Source organism: Rattus norvegicus, chromosome 3 (assembly GCF_036323735.1).
Source record: "Rattus norvegicus strain BN/NHsdMcwi chromosome 3, GRCr8, whole genome shotgun sequence".
Taxonomy (NCBI): domain Eukaryota; kingdom Metazoa; phylum Chordata; class Mammalia; order Rodentia; family Muridae; genus Rattus; species Rattus norvegicus.
The window spans coordinates 164972589-164999118 of NC_086021.1; the positions used below are offsets into that span (position 1 = coordinate 164972589).

At 50.9% G+C, this 26530-nt stretch overlaps 4 protein-coding genes across 20 annotated transcripts in view; 2 read left to right on the plus strand and 2 right to left on the minus strand.

Annotated features, from left to right (window-relative positions):
- Cep250 (centrosomal protein 250) overlaps nucleotides 1-3622 on the plus strand; it is a 45178-nt gene extending 41556 nt beyond the window's left edge. For all 7 annotated transcript variants that reach the window (XM_039106869.2, XM_063283848.1, XM_039106871.2 and 4 more), the window contains 3 exons: nucleotides 64-165; nucleotides 1058-1120; nucleotides 2909-3622. In XM_039106869.2, coding sequence (XP_038962797.1) covers nucleotides 64-165; nucleotides 1058-1120; nucleotides 2909-3169 — 426 coding nt within the window. In that variant the 3' untranslated portion in view covers nucleotides 3170-3622. The remainder of the gene's footprint in view (nucleotides 1-63; nucleotides 166-1057; nucleotides 1121-2908) is intronic.
- C3h20orf173 (similar to human chromosome 20 open reading frame 173) lies at nucleotides 160-12607 on the minus strand. Of its 10 annotated transcripts, none has more exons than XM_039106874.2 (7): nucleotides 12369-12592; nucleotides 8594-8669; nucleotides 8191-8498; nucleotides 7829-7989; nucleotides 7609-7758; nucleotides 7395-7443; nucleotides 160-1676 (listed from the first exon to the last, which is right to left on the minus strand). In XM_039106874.2, the coding sequence occupies exons 3-7, from the start codon at nucleotides 8446-8448 to the stop codon at nucleotides 1653-1655; spliced, it is 642 nt and encodes a 213-aa protein (XP_038962802.1). In that variant the 5' UTR covers nucleotides 8449-8498; nucleotides 8594-8669; nucleotides 12369-12592; the 3' UTR covers nucleotides 160-1652. The 10 variants fall into 10 exon arrangements, with proteins under 10 accessions (XP_038962802.1, XP_063141389.1, XP_063141391.1 ...); XM_063285319.1 differs by lacking the exon at nucleotides 160-1676 and adding an exon at nucleotides 5538-6153 and having other exon boundaries at nucleotides 8191-8513; nucleotides 12369-12602; XM_063285321.1 differs by lacking the exon at nucleotides 160-1676 and adding an exon at nucleotides 6476-6741 and having other exon boundaries at nucleotides 8344-8513; nucleotides 12369-12607.
- Ergic3 (ERGIC and golgi 3) lies at nucleotides 12520-22309 on the plus strand. Of its 2 annotated transcripts, XM_006235314.4 has the most exons (14): nucleotides 12520-12716; nucleotides 12852-12922; nucleotides 13040-13127; nucleotides 13309-13428; nucleotides 14686-14779; nucleotides 15416-15581; nucleotides 15661-15718; nucleotides 19535-19549; nucleotides 20147-20178; nucleotides 20853-20949; nucleotides 21028-21092; nucleotides 21548-21684; nucleotides 21801-21856; nucleotides 22090-22306. In XM_006235314.4, the coding sequence occupies exons 1-14, from the start codon at nucleotides 12629-12631 to the stop codon at nucleotides 22167-22169; spliced, it is 1167 nt and encodes a 388-aa protein (XP_006235376.2). In that variant the 5' UTR covers nucleotides 12520-12628; the 3' UTR covers nucleotides 22170-22306. The 2 variants fall into 2 exon arrangements, with proteins under 2 accessions (XP_006235376.2, NP_001100003.1); NM_001106533.1 differs by lacking the exon at nucleotides 19535-19549 and having other exon boundaries at nucleotides 12583-12716; nucleotides 22090-22309.
- Nucleotides 22310-23594: 1285 nt separating this feature from the next.
- Nucleotides 23595-26530, minus strand: part of Fer1l4 (fer-1-like family member 4) — a 35537-nt gene continuing 32601 nt past the window's right edge. Inside the window, exons 41-45 of the mRNA NM_001106534.2 lie at nucleotides 25187-25285; nucleotides 24796-25037; nucleotides 24151-24431; nucleotides 23980-24080; nucleotides 23595-23900 (exon numbers count right to left, since the gene is read on the minus strand). Coding sequence (NP_001100004.2) covers nucleotides 23708-23900; nucleotides 23980-24080; nucleotides 24151-24431; nucleotides 24796-25037; nucleotides 25187-25285 — 916 coding nt within the window. The 3' untranslated portion in view covers nucleotides 23595-23707. The remainder of the gene's footprint in view (nucleotides 23901-23979; nucleotides 24081-24150; nucleotides 24432-24795; nucleotides 25038-25186; nucleotides 25286-26530) is intronic.

Here is a 26530-nt window from a genome sequence, read left to right on the forward strand (position 1 = left end):
TGTGTAGCTTCTAGCTCTTAATACTCAGCCTGCACTTGTGATTTCTCGATTGCATATTGGCAGGTGGAGCGAGAGCGGAGGAAGCTGAAGAGGGATTCTTTGCGTGCATCACGGGCAGGGTCGCTGGAGGCCAGAGAAACAATGAATTCATCCCCAACACAGCAGGTTTACCTGTTTTTCTTCCTGCCCTTACTTGCCTTAACTCCACCCTCTGTAGCGCATACCCCAGCACTCTTCTGTATAGAGACAGCCACTCTAGCTAATCCAGAGCCCTCCTGGCTTGTCTGCCCTAGTCTGCCCTTGTTCAGAAGGATTCCTACATAGGTAAGTGTGTTCTCAGGGATAGTGGGCCTGCGTTCTTAGTTCAGATCCACTCACTCCCAGACAAGTGTCTCAGGTTCACCTTGGGTGAACCAGAGTCCCTGGTGTCCAGGAGTTGTGTCATGCTTACCAGCTCTTGACATGCCCAGGAGTGGGATCACAGCTTTGCAGCTCGCTTAGAGCGCTTGGTTTTGAATTTACAAAGTTAGGGTTCTTGATAGCTCCTGGCATGAGGCCCGTTTTCAGGGAAAGTGTTTGGAGAGGTGTTTGCCCTTCTTAGCTATGGCTGCCTTAGGTCGGCATGCCCATCAGTATGGGAGGGAGAGACTGCTTCTAGACCTGAACATCTCCAGCTTCACCTCATTTCCCAAGAGCAGACACTGTCTTCCCTTTTATATCTTTGGCTCATAGCCCACGGCTGCCACAAAACAGATCCATTGTGAACCCTTATGTTAAATACAAAAGTTCCTCACAGAGGATGCTGCCCTTGTGCTGCTGTGGGTCCTCCTCAGCCTCCCCTAGCCCTGGAACGACGCCCTATTGAGCTTCAGTCTGAGCTCAGGTACCTCTGAGCTTCTGTCCCTCAGATGTTGCCTAGACCCCCAGAAGTAGGATGACAAGTTCAGCACTCCTAGGACCTGCCAAGTAGATAGACCCCTGGGACCCCAGCTGACCTTGGGGCAGAGGTGGGGTGCTGTGGATAGCCCAGGTAACAGGATCCATATCTGTTTTCTAGGATGGGAGAGGAAGTCAGAGGGGGTCCTCGGACAGCATGCTTATGGTTGAGCTTCAAAGAGAGGTATGTTCTGGGAGATTCCACTTTCTATTTCCCTTTCCCTCTCATCATGCAGGCAACAAGGCTCAGTGTCTGTTATGTGCTTGGCCCGGTGCCTCTCTCCAGCTGGAGAAAGGAAGTGGCTTTGGCATTCAGAGAACTTTCACCTTCATGGGAGGCAAACTGTGGTGCAGTTCCAACCCCACCTGGAGTGTGGGAAGAAGTCCAGGCCGGCCTCCATCCATACTTACAGAGGGGAAGAAGCAGGGTGTCTAGATCAGAGTGGACCAGGGAGCAGTGACTGGCCTCTGCCTCGGCTGTAGGCAGGCAGGACTTCCGACAGCACAGTAGGCAGAGTACCCAGACAGACTCCAGCAGGCCACCACACTCAGGGAGACGACATCAGTGCCTCCCTGCCTGCCTGGAGAGTCTTACCTAAGGTTCCCACCCTCTTCTTTCCCCACACCTTTCTCCCTCCACCTACCTCTGCCGAGGAGCCTTGAGAAGTGTAGAATTTGACTTCTGGGCCTCTCTCAGAAGTCAGCAGTTATTACTATCAGGGCTGGCTCTCGCACTTTGCCTGTTGGTTTTAATTTTGTTAGATTTATGAGATGCAATCCTGACTCAGCCTGGGGCAAGAGAAGCCCTTTCTTTTCCTAGTGCAGATCTGCTCCCTGCTGCCTCTGCCCTCAGTAGTTCTGTACAGTCCTGACTCTCCAGTCACTTCCCGCTGTCTGCTTACCTCACCGTGCAGCTGAGGCACACATGTTTAGTTGGTGATTCTCAACCTTTGCTGAAGGCTCGAGTACCCGGGCAGGAATTTTGAAAAAATGCCAATACTGGGGTTTCACACCATTCTAGTTAAGTCAGAATGTTTTCTTCCAAAGGTCTGATGGGACTTTTACTGTATTAAAGCGTCCCATATCTTGATTAGGTTGTGGTTATGCACAGACATATCCATTCTGGAAATCATTAAAATTAAGACTCTGGGTGTTTATCACATGTAAACTTGCCTTCAATAGCTTTGGTGATGAGCTGGAGAGGTGGCTCGGTGGTTAAGAGCACATGTTGCCCTTGCAGAGGTCCTGAGTTCAGTTCCCACCACAACCATCCACGAACTCCAGTTCCAGGGAATCTAATGCCCTCTCCTGACCTCTGCAGCACCAGGCACACGATGCACACATGTACATGCAGGCAAAAGAGTCACACACTTTTTAAAAGTAAATCTTTTAAAAATTAAAAAAAATTGTTGAGTTTTATTGATGCTTGTAGCTCTCTGTGTGTCACCTGTTGTCCTGTATACATTGATAAAATATGCTGACAATGTACAGGAGAAAGGGTTTTCTAGTTTTAATTTCAGGTAATCGTCCATCATAGCAGGGAGTTCATGGCTACAGACCTTAAAGCAACTAGTCACATCACAGCAGCAGCTCAGAGAGAGCAGATGGGGCACGACCACTGTCAGCTCCCTATGGTCCAGGACCCAGAGCCACGGAGTGGTACCACTGCATGAGCTGAGGGCTCACATTGTTTATGTGGAAGAGATGGCCCCTCCCTGAGATGCTTCCCAAGTGATTCTAGGTTGTGTTAAGCTGACAGTTAAACCAGCCATCATAACTGGAGGCAGTGTTGAGAATCACTGGATTTGGAGTCCATGGGGCCCTTTCCCTAGCCCTAGCCCCTGATTATGAGATTCATATATGTAGCAGGGTTGATTTCAGTGTGGAGCCATGAGCCACTAGAGCACAGAGCACAAGGGCCTGGATAGCTTCAAAGCCCTCAACTGTTGTCCCTGATTTTCCTATCCACCAGGTAGCCCTGCTGCGAGCCCAACTGGCCTTGGAGCGAAAGCAGAGGCAGGACTACATCGCACGATCCGTGCAGACCAGCCGTGAGCTAGCAGGCCTGCATCACAGCCTGTCTCACTCCCTCCTCACCGTGGCCCAGGCCCCTGAGGCCACTGTTCTGGAGGCCGAGACGAAAAAGCTGGATGAGTCTCTGAATCAGAGTCTGACATCCCCAGCGCCATTCCTACATCCCAGTCTGGACACTACTCAAAATACCCACAGGTAGTAGCCATAGGCAGGGCAGGACACAAGCCAGGTGGTACATCAGACGACTGCAGAGGGTCACAGCCCCCGACCCAGCTACAGATTTGCCAAAGGCAAGATTTAGCTGTTACCCAACCTGAGATACCCAGCCAGCCGACAGTCCCAGGAAGAAAACAAGAACCTTCCAGGCTGGAGAAGAGTCCAGTTCACATGGGAGCGAGCCAAGTCACATTTCCTTGCTAACCTACTGTTACCCAAGAAGTGCCTTGCCCTGACTACAGGGCATCTGTTGTCTTTCTACCCGATGAAGCAGCCATGATCTACACTAAGCCTGAAGACCCAACAACATGTGGGTATTCCGTCCTGGGCAGGAGCAGCCTGAATGTATGGAATAAGGGAGCGTCCCCGGCCACTTGTCTTCGGTGTCTCCCTTCCCTTCCTTCCCTTCAACAGTAAATCCTAGGTCTTTGCATTAGTCCTTGGCTGCTGTCTCTGCTTATGTGGATGGGTGGAAGCAGGGCATCAAGGGAACTCAGGAAGACTTACTGATTTTTATATGGTGGCATGAACGTACTACACGGTATGTTGACTAACTGGGAAGCTACATAAGAAAATTTCCTCTGGGTAGTGGTGGTGCACACCTTTAATCTAGCAGAGTGGCAGAGGCAGGATTTCTGAGTTTGAGGCCAGCCTAGGTCTACAGTGAGTTCCAGGAAAGCCAAGATTACACAGAGAAACCCTGTCTTGAAAAACCAAGAAAAAAAAGAAAAGGAAAAGGAATGCCCAGGCCAACCTGAAGTGTGACTGATAAGAACCATGCAATAGGTCTGGTGATTTGCCTGAGCAAGTAAAGGCACTTCCTGCAAAGCCTGACAGCCTGAGTTCTATCCCCTAGTCCCACAGATAGGTGAGTAAGTTGCCCTCTGACCTCCACACATGTGCAATAGCACATCCATGCCAATACACGTGCATGTACACTGTAAACAAAACAAGTACCAAATAACACACTAATGAGTTAGAGACAGTGTGAGGATGAACAGAAGGACCATGAGTTACCCACTGACCTTTGGGGATGGGGAAGTTGAGAGTGCTGCTAAGCTCACTGGTGGGGAACTGGTCTATTGTAGCAAAGGTTGGGGCCAAGGTTACAGGCTGGATTGTGGCAGGCCTCAAGCTCTAACCTTGACGCTAAGCAGCCATCTGCTGAAGGATATTTGATCACACGGTGAGCCCTGAGATTGTGGTGTTTACTGGGGAAAAAACCTGTTTCCAGTTGTGGTACGGCTCAGCCCTTAGCACCCACCTTTAATCCCTTCTGCTGGGATAAAGACATTCCCGTAGTACTTACCTTTAGTCAAACAGTGAAGACGAAGCTAGTTTGTAGAAGGAAGCACCCATGTTTGAAAGTACTGTTTAGTTGAGTGTCAGACAAAATGACGAATCTCAGAAAGATTTGACAGAATAGGATATGCCCAACTCATGGGAAAAGAGAAAGTGGCGATGCAGAGAGAGAGGGAGGGAGGGAGGAGGCCGTCGTACTGAGTTTCATAGATAGGTTGAAGAGAGAACAAGCTAGACTAGACATAGGTAAAGACAGAGCCAGATTAGAACATATTGCTAGAGATAGTTTATGGCCAGGCAGAGCAATTTAGGAGAAGCCTGTTTGAATCAGTGTGGAGAGGAGTTGAACCAGAACAGCTGGCTGAGTTGACCAGCCAGCCAGAGTTCAGAAAGAATTAGAAAAGGTGAACTTATTCAACAGTAAGTCTCAGAAGCTGAAAACATTCTAGGCCTAGATTAGATTGTACAGAGGCTGGGAGCTTCCAGGACTGGGCCTAGGTTAGCAGACAGGCAGTAAGCCTCGGAGACAATTAATACAGAGTAACAGGTACTACAGAGCACCAAACTTTCTTTGCCGAAAGTCAAAGCCTTGATTTGAGAAATCCATCTGGCTTTGTTCCCCATAACATATAGTTGTCTGCCCGATTATTCTTATGTCCCTTGCTGAGCACATCAACTGGAAGTGACTGGCCCCCAAGTCCAACCATGTATCAAGCCAATCAGCAGACTGTCACTTACAGAAAAGGCCTAGTGGATATAGACTAGAGCTCCCAGGCCTGAGACCATTATTGGTGACTTCCTCAAAGCCTAAGAGCAGTTCCTTCAGTGTAGGGGATAGAACCCCAGGTGTCAGTGATGCTACCTAGGAATTCTGCCACCAAGCCATGTCACCAGCCCCCCAAACAGTATGGTTCCCAGTGCTCTGTGCTTGATCTGAGCATGCTATGCTCATTCTTGCTACTCTTGAACTTTGTGGTTTTGACAATTAAGTTCTTCACACACACAAGCATGTGTATATATATTGCAGATATTAGAATTCCAGTTTCATCTTTTCATGCCATTTTTTTAAAGATTTATTTATTTATTATACATAAGTACACTGTAGCTGTCTTCAGACACACCAGAAGAGAACATCAGATCACATTACAGATGGTTGTGAGCCACCATGTGGTTGCTGGAATTTGAACTCAGGACCTTTGGAAGAGCAGTCAGTGCCCTTAACCACTGAGCCATCTCTCCAGCCCGCCATTTTTTTTCTGGTTCCCTGTACTGGAGCCCCCTCTGAAAACAATGACACTAACTTAATGAGGTTGGCCATGCTATTCAGTGGAACTGAACAAATGCATTTGATTGGTGTACTTAATAGGAGGAACAAAAATGATGCAAAGACAGCTACATAACCAAAGCACCCCCCCAAAAAAAAGGGTGACACTCACAAATGCTGCAAACTTGTTGCTCACTGTACAACTTGTGGCCAGCTGCACAAGTTGTAGAGTCTTTTCAAGGCAATTCAGTTGGTCTGCTTCCTGCCAGGCAGCTGGGCTTGTCTGGGAGTGACTCTGTAGGCCTCATAGTTTATGTGTACTAATAGAGTGAAGAGTCTAGTGAATTTACTCAGTTTCTGGAACTTCCTGAAGCTTTTGATTTGTTACTCGGGAATCTTCCCTGTAAGAGAGAATTTTTGCCTCCCCTTAGAACCTTCTAGGTCTTAAGAAGATTTCTTCCAAAATGAAAGGTTTTTGTCTTGTAGGAAAATGCTATATAATACTGGGCACACCTGTAATGCCAGTCCTCAGAAGGCTGAAACAGGAACAGCATGAGTTCAAGGTCAGCCTGGAGCTACATTGTAAAGTTCTGCCCCCCAAAAACAAACAGATGATAACTAGATAAATAGATGGATGGATGAATGGATAGATAGAAAGATGGATGGGGGAGAGACTGTCCCTGAGACCTGACACTTCCTCCCAGATATTATGTTTGCAGAGAGTAGCAGACCAAGATTTTATTCAGAAGCAGGCTGATGTCACACCATTTTATCTTTACCCATGAATGTCTTCACAGTTACATGGCTGTTGTGATAGCAAAAATCCAGCATTCAGTTCGTTGTCACTTGTGAATGGTGGCCCTGTCTGCCCATCTTAGCTGACAAGCAACTTCATGTGGACAGATCTTTCTGAGGGCCTTTGTTCTATCACTCTGTTAGTAATAGAACTTCTTTCTTTGATGTTCTGATCCAATTCCAGAGAGGGCGGCCTAGCATATGAGCGAGGATGTGCATGTCAGCAGGCTGAATCCTGTCCCTTAGCCCAAGTTCCCTCTTTCATCATCTAGTGACAGGCTGTTTCTAGAGCTGGAAGAGAACAGAGCTCCACTTCCCTAGGGAAGACAGACTCAGTGTGATAAACACTTTCAGACTTACCCTGGACCTCAAAAAGAGCATCAACCTAGCTGATCCCTGTTATGCCCTGGGTGGGGGGGGGGGGAGGAGAGAAGAGAGAGCGGCTAGAGAGATGCTCATTGGTTAGGAGCTTTTGTCACTCCTGCAGAGAACCTGTGTTTGGTTCTCTACACCACGTGATGGCTCAGAACCATTGTAATTCCATATTCAAGGGATCCAGCCCCTCTTCTGACCTCTGAGGCAACACACATAAACATGATGCACATGCACACATGCAGGCATAAACACAAAGGGCAGGAGGAAGGCAGGGAGCAGAGTGCAGACACACGACTTTGGCCTCTGTGCTGAAGATGTCGACTATGCAGTGAGTCCATGCTGACCGTGCAGACCAGAATCACAGGACTCACGCAGGTTACCCACTCACCCTGGCTACCCAGCCCATGTTATAGGTGTACCTGGGCTAGCCTGAGTTCTTACCCAGAGCAGAACAGAGCCACATCCTTCTTACCTCATCTTTACTATCTTGTACCTCTAGGGAATCAGACGTCTTCCAAAATCTACGAAAGAATTGGAGATGGTGAAACTCTAGAAAGCTCCTGAGACCTGAGAAAATCCCTCAGGTGCCCTCAGCGAGGCAGCCATACTCCTCAGAATCCCTCCCATCTCCCCAGGGAAAGCTCCCTGTCCCCCCATGCTGAGACTGTCTAGCACAGCTCCATTACCTCGTCACTTGGGGTACCAGATCTGCAAGCTGCAGTAACCAGTGCTGCCCCCAGGAACCCTGGTGACTGGCATTCCTGGGACAGATGAAGGGTCCTGTGATTTGGTTCCTCATCCCTGCCTCGGAGCTGTGTCTGGAGGCCTGATTCATCCTGGGAACCAAGGCAGAAACTGAACTTGAGACAAGCCTGACCTGGACCCTACTGTCTTCCTGGTACCCACCTGAAAGCCATGTAGAATAATTGGTTGATATTGCTGAGGCCAGAATTCCCCAACATGGCACAGGACACACAGTGGAAATCAAAATGGTGCAGGAGGGGATTGGGAGTCACTTCTGATGGCTTCGTCCACACTGTCTCATGCTCACTCACTGAGTTCACGCCCTGGTAACAGCACAGAGACGAGGTGGGAGTTCTGGCACCAGCCTTAGTTCTGGGAAACAGGAGGAGAGATCAGGGGGCCAAGGTTGGGAAGGGGAGAGGCTCATAGAGCAGCCAAGAGAAAGGGTTTGGGCCAGAGGATGGGAGATGCACTGAGCTTGGGGAGTGAAACCAATAGCACAGGGTCAGGTGCTAACCACTGACCAACCACCAGAGAGCTTTTGTCCTCAAGTCCCCCATGGTCTTCTGGTAACATGCTTCTCCAGCTGTGTGGTGGCAGGTGGAGCAGTTGGGGGTTTTTGAATGGCAGCCACACTCCCCAAATTTGAAGCACAACCAGTAACATTGGTGTGGTACCACGTATGTCCATTCCTGCTGGGGTCCCAGTTCATGTGTCAGATCCAGGCAGGGAGGCATCAGCCACAAGACAAGCCCCAAGACGACGACCCAGCAGTGTTCCATGTCTGCCCAGACGATGGCTCATGTGGTAGGCAACAGACTGGCTTCTCCACCTGAAAGAACACAGGCTGAGGCCACAGACAGCATGAACATCCCCTTATGCTGGACTCCACAGCACCCCGGCCTTCCCTCCTGTCCATTCCCTCACCCCCAGGGAGGATCCTGACTGAGCCTGGTGAAGGTGTTAGCACGGACACAGCACAGGTTTTGTCCTGAGGTTCTCCCTGCAGAAGGAAAGACTGGCTGTCAGCTCCACTCATTATATCAGAGTCCACATTTGAACACTGTCCTGTCCCCTGCAGGGGACAGTCACCAGGCTCTTTAGTGCTGAAAGTGAGAGCGCAGGAGTACACAGTGTCTTCGTCTCTCTTGAATTAGGTGACTGAGATTGCTGACCTGAACCTGAGTTTTCCCCCACAAGCCAGGCCTTCCGAGATGGTTCTGTCAGACACCATCCCCCACAGCCATGGTCTCACTGTGAGCCTCCAGAATTCTTACTCTCTCCTTTAGAGAGCCCCTAATATATACACATACTGTGGTATCAAAACCATCTCCCTGACAAAGGAAGCAACTAGAGAAAGCTTTCTAAGTTGTATCACATTTACATATTTAGAGTGTCTGTCATATGTGTGTAGGTATACACGTCATGGTTCGTGTGTGTGGCGGTCGTAGAACCGTGTGGTTCTAGGAATTGTCTGACTCTGTCACCGAGTTACCTCACTAACCCTGCGGAGCGTTTTCATTTGCTCCAAACAGCCAGATAAAAACAAAAGCGAGAAACCCTAACAACTCTCCCTTTAAAACCACTAGGCTAAACCTGATTTCCACTAGAATGTAGTTATTTTTCACATGAGTAATGAAACAAGACCCAGATTTGATACGTATGTGTAAATACATATAAAACAGAAACAGATGGGCGGTGGTGGCACATGCCTTAATTCCAGCACTTGGGAGGCAGAGGCAGGTGGATCCCATAATTTCAAGGCCAGTCTGATCTACAGAACAAGTTCCAGAACAGCCAGGGTTACACATAGAAATCCTGTCTTGGTAAAAAACAAAAACAAAACCGTGTAATTCATCTTGAGACAAGAATGATAAGTTCATCTCTATTTACTAAAACCAGTTTCCAGCCTGACATGGTGGTGTGCCCTTTAACCCCAGCACTTGGGAGACAGCAGCTAGATCCCTGTGAATGTGAGACCAGTCCGGCTACCAGTTCCAGGCCAGCCAGAGCTACTCCCAGATCCCAGGAATGATAATTAACTTAAGAGCAGTTACGAGGGTCAGTACTTGGTTGTACAAGCCCTTGCCACACGGGCTGATGACGTGGATTTGATCCTGCAGCTTGAAGACATCTGTCTTGACCTGTCAAGGTCTGCCGCTTGTTTACATTCCTCTGCACGAAGGTTCCGGGGAGCTGGTGGCCGCCGTTCTGGTGCTGGGACACCATTGCGGATCAGCTACCAGGCTCCCCATACAGAACTCCCACAAAAGCTGGGAAGTATGGATGTGTTGCCTGTATGCATACATGTGCACCATGTGCACGCAGTGCCCATAAAGGCCAGAAGAGGGTTCAGATTCTGGAGTTACTGATGATTGAGGGCCACCATGTGGGTTCTGGGGGACTGATCCTTGGGTCCTGTGAAAGAGCAGCCAAACTCTTAACTATTGAGTCATCTCTCAAGCCCCTGTAGCCATCTTTTTGAAATGCAGGCTCTAGTGATCAATAGTTCTAAGGTCAAATACTTTTAAGTTCTAAGGTTTTAAGGCCAAATAGTTTTTAATACAAAACCTCGGGCTTGAGAGCGGTTAAGACCACTGACTGCTCTTCCAGAGATCCTGAGTTCAAGTCCCAGCAATCACATGGTGGCTCACAACCATCTGTAATGAGATCCGATGCCCTCTTCTGGTGTGTCTGAAGACAGCTACAGTGTACTTATATATACTAAATAAATCTTTAAAAAAAAAAAGAAAAAGGAAAGAAATGGCTGTTGAATACTCAGACATAACCCCCACCAAGGTTCAGGGAACATTTCCAGAGATGGGGTGATGCAGGGGGAGCGGTGTGGAATTCTGGATTCCAGGCACAACCTGTGTTTGCACTACTGAACTCATAGCAGCTGAGGTTATCTGCCCCAAATCTCCATGAGCAGGGCCAGTCAGCACCTGAGGGTTTCTACACAAATAATGGTTGATTGGAGAAGCAGAGAAATTTCTGTAAGTGGTGAGTCACATGAGCGCACGCACACACACGAAAGACGAACATAGAACGAAAGTGAAAGGGGTTAATGGGAGAAGAAGGGGGCAGAAGGAGGGTAACTAACTGGGCCTGTGTGTATGTGTGATGAAATGCATTATGAATACGTATGAAGGGGTTGGGGATTTAGCTCAGTGGTAGAGCACTTGCCTAGCAAGCGCAAGGCCCTGGGTTCGGTCCCCAGCTCCGGAAAAAAAAAAAAGATTTAAAAAAAAAATGAATACGTATGAAGATGTCATAAACCCATTATGTGGGTAATAGCATATCCTAATAAAAGCATTTAAGGTCTTAGTGTGGTGGCCCATGCCTTTAATCTCAGCTCCTGAGAGGGAGAGGCAAACAGATCTCTGTGAATTCAAGGCCAGCCCAAGCTATATAGTGAGACCCTGTCTAAAATAAAGTACAAAATAAAATCTTAAAAATTCTTTAAGCTGAAGAGAAAACATTCAATATTATGGGTATATAGTCATTCAACAGCAGAAACTAGATTCCTAAAGTGGATTTATTACCTAAAGCAAGATTTCTCCATCAATACCTCAGGGCTGGGGAAAGAGCTCAGCATGGTTAGGTACTTGCTGCTATCTCAGAGGACCCTGGTTCAGTTCCCAGCACACACACTTGGTGACTCACAACTGCCCATAAGTCCAGATTTAGGGGATCCAATGCCCTGCACTATCACCTGGTACATATAAATGCATGTAGATAAACATACATAAACATAAATATTAAATCTTCAAGACAAAAGCCTACCATGAGATGCTAACAGGCTGAGGCAGGAGTCTAGGAGTTCCCAGTCAGCCAGGGCAGCATAAAGAGACTATCTCAAAACAAAATCATTGAGCATTTTGTTTTTGTTACCACAGCTATCTTAAGCCATCTAGAGCCAGTGGGTTACAGCAGAAAGCAAATAAGGGTTTGCTGAATCTCTACAGCCTTGGCCTGGAGGGGTGGAGTCAGCGAACCGTGCAAGTTTTATTGACCCACACTGGGATTAGCACAGGGAAGCTTTTTGAGTTAAAAACCCAGGGTACCTTGAAGTCCAGAACTGGGTTCCACTATTGATCAGTTTGAGCTTGAAAAAAATTAAAATTAATCCCCACTCTTTTAAAAACGATTTATAGAATATATTTACATATTTGTGAGTGTGGCTATGGGCATACTATGGCACTCATATGGAGGTCAGAGGTCATTTTGCAAGAATCAGTTTTCTTCCACCATAAAGGTCCGGGGTATAGAACTCAAAATCGGCAGCAAGTGCCTTCATCTGCTGAGCCAACTCACCAGCCAGTTAATACCCACTTCCCCCTGCAGAGATTCTCATGCCTTAACCCCATTGGAAGCACCTCAGAGTCACTTTTGGATTTTCTGATGAGGGAACCAATTATTTACTTGGAACGGATTCCTTTTTTTTTTTTTTTTCTTTTTTCTTTTTTTCTTATGTAGTTTTTCGAGACAGGGTTTCTTTGTGTAACAGCCCTGGATGTCTTGGAAACTCTTTGTAACCCAGGCTGAACTCGAACTCACAGACTTGCATTTGAGTGCTGAGATTAAAGCTGTGTGCCCAACCCGGTTTGGAGCCAATTCTAATCAATGCTGTGACCCTACGTCAGGGTCATATTGGAAGCGCTGTCCAAAGAGATCCAAAGGTCCGAGGAGAAGCGCTTACCACAGGTGCTGTCACTCCGCACTCAAGCACCGCCCTCTGTGCTCCCGGCCCACCCCCTTTGGAGCACCGCCCAATCTGCGCCAGGGGGCGTGACAATGTTCGCAGGCTTGATAGCCTTTGAGAAGGCAAGTGAGGGGTGGAGCCCCACTTACGCACTGCTACGCCTGCGCAAGACAGCGAGGGGCGTGACCCCGACTTCGGGCCGGAAGCGGGAGGCTGGAGGGGCGGGCCGGCTGGTGTCCCCTTTCCGGCCGGTCCCCATGGAGGCGCTGGGGAAGCTGAAGCAGTTCGATGCCTACCCTAAGACTCTGGAGGACTTCCGGGTCAAGACCTGCGGGGGCGCCACGGGTAGGTCTCGGCACGGGCAGGGTTGCAAGGAGGGAGCTGTCCTCGCTTTTGGCCCGGGCTCCCGGACTCTCCCTGGCCTGTTAGGGGCTGAGGGGTGGGATGCAGGCCATGCCAAATCTCGCTCTCGCTCCGCAGTGACCATCGTGAGTGGCCTTCTCATGCTCCTGCTGTTCCTGTCTGAGTTGCAGTATTATCTCACCACCGAGGTGAGGGGCGTGGCCTGGAACGTGGGCGGGGCTTGACGTTCTAAGGGTAGGACCCTTAAAGGTGGGAGAGGGGAGGAGAGGAGTAGGGCTAATCTGACTGAGGTAGTCACGCTCTAGGTGCATCCTGAGCTCTACGTGGACAAGTCTCGGGGGGATAAACTGAAGATCAACATCGATGTTCTTTTCCCACACATGCCTTGTGCCTGTGAGTACCTGATTGTGAGTGGGAGTTGAACCCCTGGATGTACACCTCTGGCCTTAGATCCTGTAGTAGTTGCTAGGTCATCCTCATTCCCCAATCCAGTTCTTCCTCGAGATACATCTTTCCCATCACAGCTCTGCTCTCCAGGGCCCTGGAGTCATAGTTAGCTTACCTCTGTTAACAGACTTGAGCATCGATGCCATGGATGTGGCCGGGGAGCAGCAGCTGGATGTGGAGCACAACCTGTTCAAGAAACGACTGGACAAGGATGGCATCCCCGTGAGCTCAGAGGCTGAACGGCATGGTAACCAAGGGAGGAGGGGACAGGCCTCCAACCCTAGAGCTGGACATTCTTGCCCTGCCTTCCAGAAGCGGGCTGTTGCAGGCCCAGTGACACATCAGACAGAAGTCAGGTGGCTTGCCTAGGGTTCTACAGCTTGACTAAAAGTCAAGAGTCAGTTGAATCCATGCTTCATGGAGTAGAAGACCTTAGGGGCTGGAGAGGTGGCTCAGTGGGTAAGAGCAAAATGCTTTACTTGGTTACATTTCTCAAGCTTGAGCATGGGTCTTCCTTAGGAAAAAGCTGTTAGGTGTTCACTTGCTCAACTCATTGGCTAGAGCACTTTTCCCCACTGCAGTGCAGAAGAGTTTAAGTTCTCAAGGAGAATTGCCTGGGTTCGGATCTGGCATTGTTGGCGGTTTAAGAGCATTAGCTATAAACTGGTGGTAAGCAGTAGCAACCCATGCGTAAGCTGAAGGGTTGGATGCAGGGCAGACAGATGTCAGCTCACGGTGCTTTGACTTTGCGATGGTTTGAAAGCATGCCCGGCCCACCGTCCAGGTCTTCGCTTTCAGTAGAGGTATCAGTAGATTATTAGAGATCCCCAGTCCTTCGTTAGGAAAGAGTCACAGCAGATGGCCCTGCCCAGCGGTCTCTCGGCTAAGTATCCCGAGCACATTTAAGGCAGTGTACATTAAGCTCTAATGTTCCGTATCTTAGGTGTATTAAGTGCGTTCTAAAGTATCAGAACATGATATTTTACCAACAGTAGCCTCATCCCGAGTTGAGGATCAGTAATACATGGTCAGTGACATAACCCATATGTAACCTTTATAAAAGACCTGGTATGGAGTGCTACTCACTTGCGATTCCTATCCCATAGTTGCAGTCTGTTACCCTCAGCCCATCTCACTACGTGGCTCTGGCTGACCTAGAACCCACTCTGTAGACCAGGCATGGGACTCACAAATCCTCCTACCTCTGTCTCTCCAGTGCTGGGACGGAGGGCGTGTGCCACGACTCCAGCTCAGACCCAGTTTCAGGGTCTTCTGGGGATGAGATCAGACAACTTGGAGTTACCTGTACCAGCTGATACTTAGTATTTACGCTGTTTTCTAATTAATACTGAGTCTATGTGAAGGGCTTAACATCTGACTGTCATAGTTGTACAGATATTAGCTTCGGTTTTTCCCAGGGACTCATGTGGGAGGGAGGGAGCTGTGGCTGTGGATGTCCCTGTGTCTGCTTCATGATGAACTTTTGCCTCTGCCCTGCCCTTAGAGCTTGGGAAAGTCGAGGTGACAGTGTTTGACCCAGACTCCCTGGACCCCAATCGCTGTGAGAGCTGCTATGGTGCGGAATCAGAAGATATCAAGTGAGCCATGCCCTCGGGCACAAAGCGGGGTTTCACCAGGCTCTGTGGTTAGCCAGCCTCAGCCTTGTCCAGACTGTTGCATGGGGAGTTAGACCTGAGAGTTTTATCATTAATGATCCCGATGCAAGCAATGACAGTAAGCGGGCCCACTGACAGCTGCATCCCTGTGGGTAAGGTGGAATGGCTCTTGCTCTTCTGTCTAGAGAGTCATCCAGTCCTGTCTTCAGTCCGAGTCACATCACTTATCTATGTATTAATAAAGGATGATAATGACACCCTTCTTGCCAAAGTCACATAAGGATCAAGTGTATGTTGCATGTAAAGCCCTGACGTACAAGGCCAAAGCGACATTAGTAAGCCTCCAGTTTGTGCTAACCACTGTGTGATTTCCCAGCCCCAGCCTCAGCCCTTGAGAGACTGATGCAACAGGTCTAGAGAGATCTACTCTTAGAAAGAAGAGGGAGAAATTATAATAATGCTACACGTAGCGTAAAATTCGCCATTATATGTGCTTTTATGTGTACAGTTAATTGGCATTAAGGACATATACTACCTTCTGCAGTGGGCAGAATAGGTTCGGTGTTACTCCCCAGGGCACTGTGGCTGGGCTCTCAGCCCTTCGTGCCTTCCCGACAGGTGCTGTAACAGTTGTGAAGATGTGCGGGAAGCGTATCGCCGCCGAGGCTGGGCCTTCAAGAACCCAGACACTATTGAGCAGTGTCGACGGGAGGGCTTCAGCCAGAAGATGCAGGAGCAGAAGAACGAGGGCTGCCAGGTGTACGGCTTCTTGGAGGTCAACAAGGTACCAGGAGGGATGGAGGTGAGACAGCTGGGCGAGCCCTGCAGTGGGTGTGGAGAATGAGAAGAAATGTCTCCCCCAGGTGGCTGGGAACTTCCACTTTGCCCCTGGGAAGAGCTTCCAGCAGTCCCATGTGCACGGTGAGTGATCAGGGTCAGCCGGGGGCGCTTAGCTCTGGGATCCCCTCGAAGGTTGGTGTGTCCTTTCTTAGACCAGTATTCTTTTAACTTGGAGCCAGAGTAGGAGAGCAGTTGAGCACAGTCGTAAAGAGTATAGGACAGGGATATGGCTCGGTCAGTCGTGCATGAAGGCGTTGATCCCGTCTGTGTGGTGTAGGAGTTAGGGTTATTGCACAGAGCCTGGTTTAAGTGCTGCTTTGTTGAGTGCTAACCATCCCTCCCCAGCCCAAAGTCAGGTGCTGTGTCTGTGAAGCTTTGGGCGAGCAAAGCTGGATTGAAACTCAGATTTGGGCCTTAGCTGTGTTTATGTATTCATTCACTAGGCATTAGTAATCACCTACTGAGCGCCATGTGTTTGTTAGTCTAGATATGAAGATGCGCAGTCAGTAAAGTCCCTGCACTCGGGATGTTCAGACAGACAGCTGGGGTGGTCCACACCTCTATAATCCCGGCACTTGGAAGGTAGAGAGAGGATCAGTTCGAGGTCATCCTCACGTAGCACGTTTGAGACTAGCCATAGCTACATGAGACCCTGCCTCAACACCCTACACACGCACACGCACACACACATGCACACACACACACTCGCATGCACGCACATACAAAAGAAAAAGAAATAGGCAGATAAGTACATGATATATCCTCTATTGTTAAGTAATGTGAACCAAGCCAAAGACCAGCATGGTCTACAGGTTATGGTTAGCCATAACCCTGGCTCTAAATAAATAGATAACAGTACAACAATGTAGACCAAAGCCAGGCAGGATAAAGATGGTAGGGGATACTGTCACTGTTTTAGTTAAGGTGGTTAGGGAAAGGCTATGGGATTACATTATGCAAAGACCTGAGCAAAGTGGGGTGGCCGGCAGTGTTGATGCCTAGACAGTGTAGCAGGTGAAGGCAGTGACTATAGATGCTGAGGGCCTGTCTGTGCTTGGCACATCCCAGTGACGGTAAGACAGGGTGTCTGGAACACAGAAGAGCATGGTTGACCACAAGCTGAGGGAAGACAGCTACACAGGGCAGCTGGGCCCAGGCTTCTGTGCTGTGTGAGAAGCCGACTTCACCTTGCCAATAAGGTCAAGCATGATGGCTCAAACCTTTGACCCAACACTCAGAAGGCAGAAGGAGGGTCTCCATGAGTTCTAGACCAGCCAGTGCTGCATAGTGAGGCCCCCACCAAAAAAGTACCTGATGGTGTGTAGAAGGCTGGAGGAGGGCAGGGCAGTGTGTAAGAGTGCAGTGAAGGAGGTCGCAGTGACCAGCAGAGATGGTGGAGCATGGATCAGAGTGTTGGTGGAGAAGCGGTGGGTTCTGGGTACATTAAATGTAGAACTGAGAAGACACTGATGAATGTGACAGAGAAGCCAAAGAAGTTCAGGACAGCTGCAGAGTTTATGCCTGAGTAATGGGAAGGTCAGAAGACCTAAGGAGGGTCGGCTGGGAGGTTGTTTATAGGTGTGGGTATAGAATTCAGCTTCTGACACCTTCAGACCAATAGGATTTCCATTTCCTGGGTTCTGTGGTTACCAAGTGTTTACCAGGTGTTGGGAGGAGAAACTGCCCGGAGATACAGATGTTGAACCGCCCACACATTAGAGCTGCAGCTGAAGTCGGAGAAGAGGGGAACTCAGAGGGCTCAGTGCCTGCAGGCCTCAAGCATTAGAGGAGGCCAAGGATGGCTGGTGAGCCAGGGGAGCGGAGGATGCAATGTTAGGGGCATCGGTGGCCCTGACAGAACATGGCTCTCACCAGGCCATGTGGGAGCGTGTTCTAAGATTGTGTTAAGGGTACAGGTCTTTGAAATTGAAGCCGTGGACAGATGTCATCAGTGCCATTGTCCAAGTTTAGATGATGTTGGAGGGCGAGACCGAGAAGGAAGGAAGGAGTGTCCAGGGACTGGTGCACAGACCTCAGAAGGCTCATGTGCAGGGTTGTGCGTGTGCAGGGCTGGGGGAAGTCACTGTAACACAGCAAAAGTGAGGCTGACAGTGTGGCAGGCAGGTCCAGAGAAGAAAGTCTAGTGCCTAAACATGACGACAGACCAGCTGTGGCAGGCAAGAAGGCACATGCAGGGTCGCCTCTAGCTGCCGCTCTGGTGCAGGAAGCAAGGTCGTTAGCTAAAGGCTGAGGAGAAGGGGATGGAAGTGGTAGAGGCTTGAGAGAGGCCACAGTGGGCACCTCTGGTTTCTGGGACGGTGGATAGGATCTGTGGAGAACACCACAGGATCCTCTAGGGTTTGGGGATGCTCCATGCTGCCCAGATGGGAGTCAAGAGTTCATGAAGAGGCGATCACAGAGGGGGACCATGGAAAGAAGTGAGCACTTGGGATTGGTAGGACTGGTAGCTACTGAGGAAACTGAGGCAACAGACTGCTGTAGGCCTTCTGTGTGGTGGAAGAGGATGTTGGATTTGGGGTACTAGTGGGCAGGAAGGAACAGGAGGAAGTTAGCAGGCTAGTGGCCAGAGCATGGGGTACTTGTGGTTAAAACTAAAAGGGGTGTAGCTACTGCTAATGTCAGATTAGGGAATGACCAACAGCTGGAGGTATGGGTTGGGAGAGAAGAACAGGGAGGGGGCTGCCAAGGAAATGTGAGGACAGGATGTTGGACGACTCCTGTACGTGACAGGAGCTGTGACTCAGCTGTCACCAAGGATGGAGAGTTCTGGGGGTGCCTAGAAGTATTTTGTGATTACACAAGTAGGGGTGCTTTGAGCTGCACCAGAGCTGAGGACTGAGAGTAGATCAGGGAACAGTGATCTGATAGTGGCAGTAAGGAGCTAGAATGGTTTCTGTCTTGACCAAAGCAGGGATACATATGGGAGACCGACCACATTGTAATTGAGGGGATAGCTAGAGCTGGTGCCTGGGTGACACGGAAGAGTGAAGGGCTTAGGTAGAGGCTGAAGACAGGAGTCTTTCTTCCTGGTGGGGTGTGGACGTGGAGTTAGGATACACTAGGTGGCTGCCAGGTAAGAGGAGTGCAGGGAATGGTCAGGGCCTGCACTGCTCTCAGTGACTAAGGTGAGCGTGTATGGGGTCCTGTCCTGTACAGTAGCCCTCTAGGTCTTTCAGGTGGTCTGTGCCTGCACTGGGGGAAAGGCAGGGGAAGCAGGTAAGGGGCCTAGGGGACCCTACAGAGCTCTGGGGTCCTGCATCCCTTTACTCTTGAGGAGTAAAATAGACTTGCTGAGACTATAGGAAGATACCCTGTCACTGTATAAAACTCGTCTCGAGGCGTCACAGACACTCAGGAGGTGGGGCTGGCATCACAGTGGCATGTCTGCACCTCCTCTTAGGTCCACCCTCAGAGTCATGAACTCCAGGGAACTCACTCTGAGTACAGCGATGCTCACACGAGAGCTCCAGTGCCTGTGGCCAGAGCTCCTCAGCGTATTTTTAAATCCTTGTTGATCGCAGGGCGAATGATACGGGGTGGTATAAGATCTTGTAAGTTGACCAGGTATTGCCTCTCTTAGATCCTCCTGGCCCTTAGGACAGCCCTCTGCACTTCATCTGGGTCATGCAGCTGGGAGAGGGTTTTAGGGCTCAGGGTCTTTGGTTCTTCTTAGACTGGCTATTTTTTTCTGCTTATGCTGTCTTCTGTGCCTCTTTGGTTCCGGAAGAGGCCTTTTAGCTGGGGCTAGACCCTTGGGCTGAAGCAGGAGTGTCAGTCCTCCCTCCTGCCATGGATCATGGATCTTGCTCCATAGATCTCACTGTGAAGCTCTGAATCTCTGTTCTCTTCCTCCTCTCTCCTTCCCCCATGCTGCAGTCCACGCTGTGGAGAGTAAGTGGCCCCGCCCCCAGGGAGGCCAAGCCCCACTTCTGAGGCAGCCTGCCCTCCTGAGATGGGGAAGGTTTGGATGGGTCTGGGATGTGTCTTTGAGGTGGGGTTCCTCACAGCAGGGCAGTTGGGATTAGAAGACGGGATGAAATTGTTGCTTCAAGATCCCCTTGAGATCCCTTTGGGGAATTTTGAAGGCAGCATCACCAGAGTCTCTGCCCCACCCCCACCCACCCATCCCTGCTGGGGTCCAGTGATTTGCCATTAACTCTAGTTAGTGATCAACCAGTCAGTAGATTTTGTTTCCTGAGCTAAAAGCCCCGCCTGGAGTCAGTTGCCTAGAGTTCCTCTGTCAGGGAAGAAAGATATGTGTTCTTGCCCACCCCAGTGTGACGATATGACCTCTCACCCAGGTCCAGGGCAGGCCCTGGCCAGCTGTCCTTAAGCAGGGCCAGAGGTGTCAGGGCGAGGGTCACTATGGGTCCGAGAAGAGCTGGGTGCATCATACCCCACAGGGGAGGAGGACAGCCTGAGAAGAGATTCAAGAGCAGCCTGGAGCCTGGTCCTGCCGACCTAACGACACTTTCTCTTCTCTCCTAGTTCATGACTTACAGAGCTTTGGCCTTGACAATGTACGTACCAGGTGGGAACCATGGAGGTTGGGTGGCGTGGAGACTGGGCTACTCATGTCTGGCATGGGGAGCAGAGAAAACTCTCTCCATTGTTCGGCTGGTACTCCAGACTCAGGGCAGAGACAGGGTTGTGGAGTGCATCCTTGAGAAGGAACCTCAGAGCAAAGCCAGGAGGGAGTGTGACATTTCCAGGAAGCCCCCAGGTGGGTGTAGATGGCCACAGCTGACAGTTGGCAGGGCCAGAGCACATGGGGCTTGGCAGCCACTCTGAGGATTCCACTCTTTGCTTTTAGAGACGAGGGCATGACGTGGTCAGATTTGTATTTCTAGGCATCCCTCAAAAAGCTGGCAACTAGGGGCTTCTGCTTAGGCCTTCATCCCTTGAGGGGGTCCAGGCAGGGCCAGTGTGTACTGTGCACTCCATGACTCTTTGAAGGTGTACCTTATCCCTGGAGCCCCAGGAACCTGTGGACTGAGAAGGGAGTCCCTAATGAAAACAGGAGATGGCTTGGTACAACCACTCCTTCCATTAAAGCCTCTCCCACACAGGGGTCTTCCCTTCATCCCTCCCTTTCTGGCTTGCCCTGACAGACTCAGGCGCCCTCTGCTACTCTGGGTAGTTTGGGCGGTTGGGTTGTGCACTGTCCGGCCTCAGCCACCGATATCGCTTGCAGATCAACATGACCCACTACATCAAGCACTTGTCATTCGGGGAGGACTATCCCGGCATTGTGAACCCCCTGGACCACACCAACGTCACTGCACCGCAAGGTACCATCCTGGGAGGTAGCCCCTTCTCCCATCAAAACCCTGCCTGGCACCCATGCCTGTGCTTGCCTCTCCACACAGCCTCCATGATGTTCCAGTACTTTGTGAAGGTGGTGCCTACAGTGTACATGAAAGTGGACGGGGAGGTGAGTTAGGAACACCCCGTGGTCTTCCTGCTTCCCACACTGCCTCCAGACATCCCTCGGGTGCTCAGTGACTCCCATTGTCCATTCTGGGCGGGGTTAGCCAGGCCAAGCATCCCTTGGACTTGTTCTGGTCTGGAGCAGCCAGTCTGTGGAGTGCTTTAACAGGGCTGAGGGGCAAGGAAGAAAGTCCCAGACGTACGGTGCCACTGCAAGGATTTTTTTTCTCACTCCTGGACCTCTAGCAAAAGTAGATGGAGCTAGGGCAGGTCAGCTGTCAGGTGCTGACTAGTAGGGCTAGCTGGCAGGGGTCCACAGGAGCTCTTACAGTGCTAGTTACCAACATGGGATCCTCATCTGTCCCCTCATATAGTCACAGCCTCATAAAGGGCAGGGCTCAGAACACCCCAAGCCAGGTTCTGAGCCTCACTCTGCCCTTGGGGCTCTTCCTACCGCAGGTGCTGAGGACAAACCAGTTCTCTGTGACCAGGCACGAGAAGGTTGCCAATGGCCTACTGGGTGATCAGGGCCTGCCGGGGGTCTTTGTGCTGTATGAGCTCTCACCAATGATGGTGAAGCTGACAGAGAAACACAGGTGAGGGTATGGAGTGGCAGTAGTCAAGGCTCAGGGCCTATGAGAGCGGGTGCCTGCCGGGCCTGCCATTGCCAACGAGAGCAGGTGCCTGCTGAGCCCTCTGGTTGCCTCTGCAGGTCCTTCACGCACTTCCTGACGGGTGTGTGTGCCATCATTGGAGGCATGTTTACAGGTAAGAGATCCCAGGGCACTTCTGCGGGGAACGGGTCCCCAGGCTCCCTGTGCTGCAGATTGGAGGGCATGCACAGACCAGGCAGGTGCCCACTGCTCAGTGGCATCCTCAGCAGGGCCCAGGCTTTGGTTGGGGAAGAGGAATGCCTTAAGGACCAAGGAAAATGCCAGCTGGCCAGTTAGGTGACACCAAGGGTCCCCAGGGGCCACTGCTAGTCACCATCTCTCTCTCAGTGGCTGGACTCATTGACTCACTCATCTACCACTCGGCTCGGGCCATCCAGAAGAAAATTGATCTGGGGAAGACAACCTAGTTCTCTTCCTTCCCGTCGTCGTCGTCCGTCCACCCTCTCTTCCCCTGTGATTTTATCCTCCAGCCTGTCACCTACCCATCCTCCTCTTGTCCTCAGTCAGCCCAGCCCAGGGTGATAAATATGAATTGTGATAGGAATTATTGGTCTCAGTGTGATTCTTGGGATCTGGCTGGGACCTAGGAACGCCCCCCCCCCTTGGTCACATATCGAAATCCCTCGTGACTGACAGGCCAGGGTCAGCCCTGTGGGAGTCCCATGTGCACCCCTATTTAGTGTGGCTTTACTTACACCAGACTGGTACCTGCTTCACAGCCATGTCCATAGTCCTCTGCTGTGAACAGATAGAACTTTCTAGGGTAAATATCTCGGAGCCACCACAGCTGGTGGATAGATGACTTCAGTGCCTCTCTCACAGAGCTCTGGGCCCAGGGTAGAATTGGTCACTTCTGCCCTGACAGACAGCTAAAGCAGAGGCTGCTTCCCATAGCCTGGCCTCAGTGCTGTCGTTCTCACTGCCAGGCCCCATCATGTCTCTGCATAGAGAACACATAGACCTTTGCCGACTCCTGAATGGAAGCAAAGCTGAAAACGCAAGGGGGAGGAAGCCTGTGGCATGTTAGAGCCCAGCCAGCACAGACCACAGCTCCTCACCACAACCCTCATCTGTGTGTGGAGAATCAGGGCCCAGAGGCCTCAGTCCACACCCTGGAGCCAGGGCAGCAGCCAGGTGATCAGAGCCTAAGACCATGGCAGGGAAGCCAAGTGCAGTGGTGACAGCAAGATCACTGGATGGCACTATGCCTGAGGTCCAGGTGATGGCCACCTGAGAGCCATGTCCAGTGTCCCCACAAGTCAGTGGTGATGACTCTCTCCCTTGTTAGCCTGGAGTCCGTCTGGTGATGGGCCCATCCTTGGCTTCTGTGGTTTGGTCTGCCCCATACTCTTAGGAAACTCACACTCTCGGGCTTGGTGAAAGCTAACGAAGCAAAGTGCTTAGACGTCACAGAGGGCAGAGCCATGAGCAGATGGAGGAGGGGCCCAGTCACTGGCAGGGACTGAAAGGCTGACAAGTGCGTGCGTGCGTGCGTGTGTGTGTGCATGTGTGTGTGTGTGTGTGTGTGTGTGTGTGTGTGTGTTTGTGCATGCATGCAGATGAAGGAGGGACCCAGCCACTGGCAGGGACTGAAAGACTGAGGGGGTACGTGTGTGTGTTTGTGTGTGCATGCGTGTGTGTTTGTGCGTGTGTGTGTGTGTGTGTGTGTGTGTGTGTGTGTGTGTGTGTGTTTGTGCATGCGCACATGCGCAGATAACGTAGTCCATTTGGACTTTGCAGCTTATTCTTTCCCTGGAGGGCAGTCCTCCATCCCCAGCCTCTGGTGCTGCCTGGGAGCATTTATCTGCACCACCTATAAAAAACAGCCCATAGCCTCTGAGAAAGTTTATTGAACCCAAGGACTGAACCCTTCCAGGTCGCATTGGTAGGAGGGACTTCCAGAGCAGGTTTGAAAAACCCTGAGGTGTGTCCCTGGTCACTTGAATTAGTGTTTGTTGATGGGGCTGAAGATGACCTCGCTGATCTGTCCAGGGATGGTGTAGAAGACAAGGAGCAGGAAGATGGTGATTAGCGCCAGCAGCAGCAGCACCACCAGGATCCGCCAGTACCGGCGCAAGATGAAGAAGACAAAAGTCTTGAGGGGGTTCACAAACCAGTTGAAGGAGGTTTTGGGGCGACTGTTGGGGAAGGGTGGAGTCACAGTGAGCAGGAAGCCCCTGCCAGTGAACGCCCCCTCCCTAAGCTCAGGCGACTTACTTGGGCTTCTCCAGAGGCTCTGGCTCCTTTCGCCCCTTCCCAACCGGCCGCTTCTCTGCCTCCTCTACAGTTAGCAGTTCAAACTCCGCCTCAACCTTCCCCTAGAAAGAAATGGGGCAGTCAGTGGACAGGCCAGCCTGAGGCAGGCCTTGGTCATTATGCGCTACGCACTGTGAGGATGTAGACGTTGCCCCCTGTGTCTGTGAACTCCAGGTCCTCCGGCCAACCCTTCCTCCTCTTCCTCTTCCTTTTCTTGCCAGCCTGAGCCTCTCTGGCCTCCCGCTCCACATCTTCCATGTCCTTCGTCTTCACCACGGGCCACCAGCCCCGCAACCGCCGGCAGCGAAACAGATTGCACCTCGGCCCTGCCCCATCAAGGGCTAGTCGAACAGTACAGTGCTCAGGGTCCCGGGCCCCCCTCACCATGTCTGGTAGCTGCAGCTCCAGGGACCCTGTGAGAGCAGAACTCAGGAGGTTAGGGCCAGGAGTTGAAGAGGCAGCACCCAGGGTTGCAAAGACCCTAGAGGGAAGACAGTGGTCAGGCCATAGCTATAGAGGTCTAGAATCAGACTGCCTGTCAAAGGTTACAGAGGGAGTGATTTCAGGACCGTCTGTGGGTCTGAAGCAGAGCCTTGGTGAAAAAGAGGTTACTAATCATACTCCCTGAACACTGTGATTAGGTTTAAGCCCCAGGTCTGAAATCAACAGGATCCAAAGTTGAGTTAGCGTTTGAACCAAGGGACAAAGAGGCAAAGGTTGGCGCAGGGAGAACATGGACAGATCAAGTGTGGGCTTGAGCTTAGGAAAGCTAAGTACCAAGAAAGTCGTTGGCAGAGACTCGGTCGTAGTCCCAGACCTGCAGGACCAGCACAGCTGGCTGCCGGAACTCAGCCTCCTCCAGGGCGAAGGGTCCAGGCTTGCGCCGGATGCTCACCTCCCGCTCCGTGGGCAGGTAGTCAAAGCGGAACACAAAGCGCCAGTTGAAGTTGCCCTCTCCGGTCAGGGAGTTGAAGTGCACATCTGTCTCCTGTCTGTCGTGCTCTAGACCCTTCACCCAGCTGAAAGGAAGGAGCAGCCCAGGGCAAGGTGGGTATCAGGACCAGGACCACAACCAGAACTTAGCTGGCAGCACAGAGGGTGTGAACACAGGCTCCCCAATTGCAGTTTCTTGTAGGGCAGCCATGGCCATCCTGGCCTGTAGACCTACCTTTTCACATAGATGTCACTTGACATCTCCCCAGTGAGTGGATTCACATCATCCAGAACCACGTCGTCTGTGTTCCAGATGACAACTCTGAGCTCATAGCTGAGGATGAATGGTTTCAGATTGTTAAGAAGGGTCGTGGGAGTATAGCTCAGTGGGCAGAATGCTGCTGGCCCAACACACCACAGTCCCCGGTTTGACTGCCCAGCAACTCTTAATCAGGGATGGTGGCACACAGTCCTGAAATATCAGTCCCCACCCCCGACCCCAGAGGTTTAGAGGTCATCCCTGAGGCTGCATAAGACGCTGTCCCCAAACCACAGGAGCTGAAAAACTTTGACTTTTGTTCAGTTGAGTGTGGAGAGGCCCTGGGCTACTGTACTGTAGCACTACAGCAAGGTGTGGTGATCCACACCTACGAATCCCAGCAATGGAGCCGTGGAGGCAAGAGGATTAAGAGAGTTAGGCCATCCACAGCTGCATCCCTGGTTCAGGGCCAGCTGGGGCTACACGAGAGCTTGACTCAAAAGACAAGAAAAGAGGGGGACGTGGGAACAGAAGGGAGCTGAGTCAGGTGTCACTGACCATTTCCCACTACAATTGTAGCACCAGGAGTGCTCTGAGCCAAGCCAGTACAATGAGGTCCTTTACACTTGTTGAATAGTATAGCAAGTCACGTGACGTATAACCCAAGTTCTGGGTATAGAAAAATGTGAGGAAAGACAGGCAGAGAGGGAAGGGATGAGAACAGAGGAGAGCCGGAACATTCTGGTTTCCCCAGCATGGCATCATGGTTGTCAGAGGGTTGCCTGGTTGTTTCTTCCCTTCACTTTTTAATCCTCTCTGATTTTGCTTGGTTGAGACAGGGTCTCATGTAGCCCAGGCTATCCTTGATCTCTCTATGAAACCGAGGCTGGCCTTTGAACTCCTGATCTTCCTGTCTCTGCCTTTTGAGTACAAGGATTCACTACCACACCATTTTCCCTCTGACTCTGCCCAACCGCAATGTCAATCAATGTGGTTCTGATGGGACAGGCATCTACTATACTCCAGGCTTGGGAGGACCACACAGAACTGGCCAATCCGTGGTACCAGAGCCCCTACCCACAGTGATAGAGCAGCATCTAGACCAGCAGCAGTCCCGTGGGAAGTGGCTTTGGGCTTTGGCTCTAAAGGCATTTATTCCCACTCAAGAGGCCTGGTTAGTAAGAGATGAGCCAACACTCTAAGAAGCTACCTTGTCCCTGGGCTGCAAAAGACTCTCTGAGGGGCTAAAGAGATGGCTTAGTGGTTAAGAGCACTTTCTGCTCTTCCAAAGGACTCAGGTTCAGTTCCCAGCATCCACAG

Bases quoted from the DNA above. Each gene is read 5' to 3' on its own strand.
- C3h20orf173 (XM_008762408.4), bottom strand. From the start codon at position 8,448: ATGGAACACTGCTGGGTCGTCGTCTTGGGGCTTGTCTTGTGGCTGATG. The intron at 7,990-8,190 runs GTCAGTGGTTAG...TGCTGTTACCAG, and splicing joins CAAAAGCTCTCTGGTGGTTG to GGCGTGAACTCAGTGAGTGA. The intron at 7,759-7,828 runs GTGGGTACCAGG...CTTGGTTCCCAG, and splicing joins TTATTCTACATGGCTTTCAG to GATGAATCAGGCCTCCAGAC.
- Ergic3 (XM_006235314.4), top strand. From the start codon at position 12,629: ATGGAGGCGCTGGGGAAGCTGAAGCAGTTCGATGCCTACCCTAAGACT. The intron at 14,780-15,415 runs GTGAGCCATGCC...CCTTCCCGACAG, and splicing joins GCGGAATCAGAAGATATCAA to GTGCTGTAACAGTTGTGAAG. The intron at 15,582-15,660 runs GTACCAGGAGGG...TGTCTCCCCCAG, and splicing joins GCTTCTTGGAGGTCAACAAG to GTGGCTGGGAACTTCCACTT.